The 3,069-nt window shown below is 38.4% G+C and overlaps 1 protein-coding gene across 1 annotated transcript; it reads left to right on the top strand.

Moving 5' to 3' along the window:
* Positions 1-689: 689 nt before the first annotated feature.
* LOC138320127 (gustatory receptor for sugar taste 64a-like) lies at positions 690-2,494 on the top strand. Its single transcript, XM_069263189.1, is given in 5 exon segments — positions 690-983; positions 1,072-1,455; positions 1,872-1,940; positions 2,151-2,240; positions 2,441-2,494. Coding segments are annotated over 5 exon segments (891 nt in total).
* Positions 2,495-3,069: the final 575 nt, after the last annotated feature.

Raw genomic sequence — 3,069 nt, 5'->3', positions numbered from 1 at the left:
AATCAGTGCCGACACGGATTCCCCTAATCATACGGCGTATTTACTCTGTTAATGGATATATCAGGTAACAATTACACAACAAAGGATTCAGGAGCGAGGGTACAGTGGTGTACCATGGTAACCAGATTATTGGGCCCGAGAGAACAGCATTTCAAGTGACATAAAATGTCTACTATAGAGTAATCAGGTTATTAATTGTATTGTTAATGAGTAGATCAGCAGATGAAAAAGATAACATAATTTCCGGAGACCAACTGCGCGACTTAAAATGAATAGTTTCAGTCTGTTATATTACAATACCGGTATCTTGATGTGAAACACATATTCGGAACGGCCGACCAATTATTAGGATGAGGAATAGAGTGACCTCGACAGAGGACGTATACAATAGTCTACAGCTTTCTCCTATATGTCGTACTCTCAAACCTATTCTTAACTCCATGAAATTATTTGGAGTTTTTTTTCTGGAAAGTAGGAATGTAAGTAGTGAAGAAACTAGTTCAAACAATCAGAAATGTCGGTCTTCTTTCTGGAAATGGTTTTGTGTGTGTTCCACCGTGGTTTCTGGTCTGAACATCCTCCGGTACATCCCGTCGTTCTGGGTTGGACTAGACTATGTACCGGACCTTACGGTGTGGCGGATTATCAATTTGAGCTGGTTAATACAATGCTTCAGTAACCGCGTCCTTATGCTCAGAGCTTGTTGGTCACCTCATCATCTACAAAACTTATTTCGCAACTTCAACTCGATAATTCTTGCAGACACTACTACGTGTAGCAGCAATTCAGGTGATGATAAATATGATAGAATAAAGAAAATGGTGAGATTCCGTACCGTTGTAACATGGATTGGCGCTTCACTAAGTTTCTTTGGTATAACCATTCAGACTCTCACTGACTTTAACGCTGAGTTTGACACTGGAATCACCAACCCATTCCCTAGTAATAACATTGTCTCCCTCTTTGTATTCCTCATACTACACATATGGGAAACAGGAGCTTGGCACTGGAATCACCAACCCATTCCCTAGTAATAACATTGTCTCCCTCTTTGAATTCCTCATACTACACATATGGGAAACAGGAGCTTGGCTATTTCCAATATTGTTTCAGGTTACACTTTTCACATTTCTAAACAAAAAGTTTTCAAGCGTGAATGATGACATATTCCAGTTGGTAGAAAACAAGGGCGGTAAGATTTCAGACCATGTGAATGATATCCGGCGGAGGCATCTTCAGTTGTGTAAAGCTTTGGCAATCTTGGAACAAGACTCGCAGTATTTACTGGCCGGGACGTACGTAGCCAATGTTTTTCTTATTTGTTTTATCGTTTATGAGTTGGTTGCTACGGGAGCACTTCCAGTTTTTGCGTATGTGTCCTTCTCTGCCTAGCTGACGATGAACATAGCGACAACGGTTATTGTGTCGGTGGCAGCGGCTAGGGTCAATGAACAGGTAGGTAGCGGATCTACACTAAACAGCTATTTGTAAGTCATCTGTAGAACCAGGAAGGCCGGAGTTTGCTTCTATATTTTCTGATAACTTCTCGATTGATATTTGATATTGTCTGTACAACACCTCGTCTGTAGCAGTAACTCCATCCGTTGGTATGGCAGGTCCGATGGTATGACAATAACTTGATAATGTTATGTGTTTGATCGTCATTTTGGTCGTCATGGGTGGCTTAAAGTAACCATTGTCTTTTAAAGGGGCTTTGAACAAATTCAAGAATGTATCGGTCTTGAAAACTGTCCCTGGAATCTTAATGGTCCGTTCTATCTATACCACCGGTCCTTGTTCTCTTCTATAGATAATGCAAACATTGTGTTTCTGCATAACTGATCACTTTACGACTTTTATTATTTTTGAAGGCTCACTCCCCACTCGAGAATATATATGATGTGGATATGAGTACAGCTTCTGCATTTGAATCTCTGGAGGTAAATCTCTACTTACAAAAATGATACCATATATAGTATGTGATGCCAAACTATAGTTGATATACAAAACGTACATCGACGTGATTTTAGTATTGTTTGAAATGTTTCTTCTTTTTAATATGAACGATTATAATAGTCGTAACCAGACCTTTTATAGACGGGTATGTTTATGTTTAAAATATCATCATAGTGTTGCCTACTGTGCTTCAGTTACAGATGTTCCTGTCCAAACTCAATGGTCCCGCCATAGGGTTCACGGTAATGGGGTTCGTCACTATTACTAAAGATTTCATCCTCACGGTGAGATTGTCTACTAAAGTGGGGAACCATTTCCCAACATTTCTTTAAAAATCTCCATGTAGCTTGATGTTTCCTATTTTATATTTTCATTTCTATATAACCAATTCAAAAATAGATACTACAGAAAGCGTCCCTCTTCACCATTCAACCAAAACGTTTTGCATACTGCTGATTTCACACTGGTTTGCTTTCTATTTCAGCTTGGAGGACTGGTCCTGACCTACTTCTTTCTACTATTCCAGTTCAAACTCTGATGGGATGATGACATAAAATGGATGATCAAGTCTGTCACGTTATCTGCTTGTTCCAATTCAAACTTACAGAATTACGAAAGTAAAATGTCATAAGAAAACTATGTCTATTCTGTATGTTCTTTATCCTGTCCCATTAAACATTTTTGTATTATCAAATGGAATAGACAGTGACTGTAGTATATTTACTTTATGACTAGATTTGTTAGTAGACAGTAACTGTAGTAGGTTTACTTTATGATTGGATTTGGTGGTAGACAGTGACTGTAGTAGATTTACTTTATGACTGGATTTGGTGGTAGACAGTGACTGTAGTAGATTTACTTTATGACTAGATTTGGTGGTAGACAGTCACTGTAGTATATTTACTTTATGACTGGATTTGGTGGTAGACGGTGACTGTAGTAGATTTACTTTATGACTAGATTTGGTGGTAGACAGTGACTGTAGTAGGTTTACTTTATGACTGGATTTGGTGGTAGACAGTCACTGTAGTATATTTACTTTATGACTGGATTTGGTGGTAGACAGTCACCGTAGTAGATTTACTTTATGAATAGATTTGTTGGTAGACAGTG

Source organism: Argopecten irradians, chromosome 3 (assembly GCF_041381155.1).
Source record: "Argopecten irradians isolate NY chromosome 3, Ai_NY, whole genome shotgun sequence".
In the NCBI taxonomy this organism is placed as follows: Eukaryota; Metazoa; Mollusca; class Bivalvia; order Pectinida; family Pectinidae; genus Argopecten; species Argopecten irradians.
The sequence above is the reverse complement of the archived record's forward strand: the minus strand, read 5'-3'. Positions and strand labels throughout refer to the sequence as shown.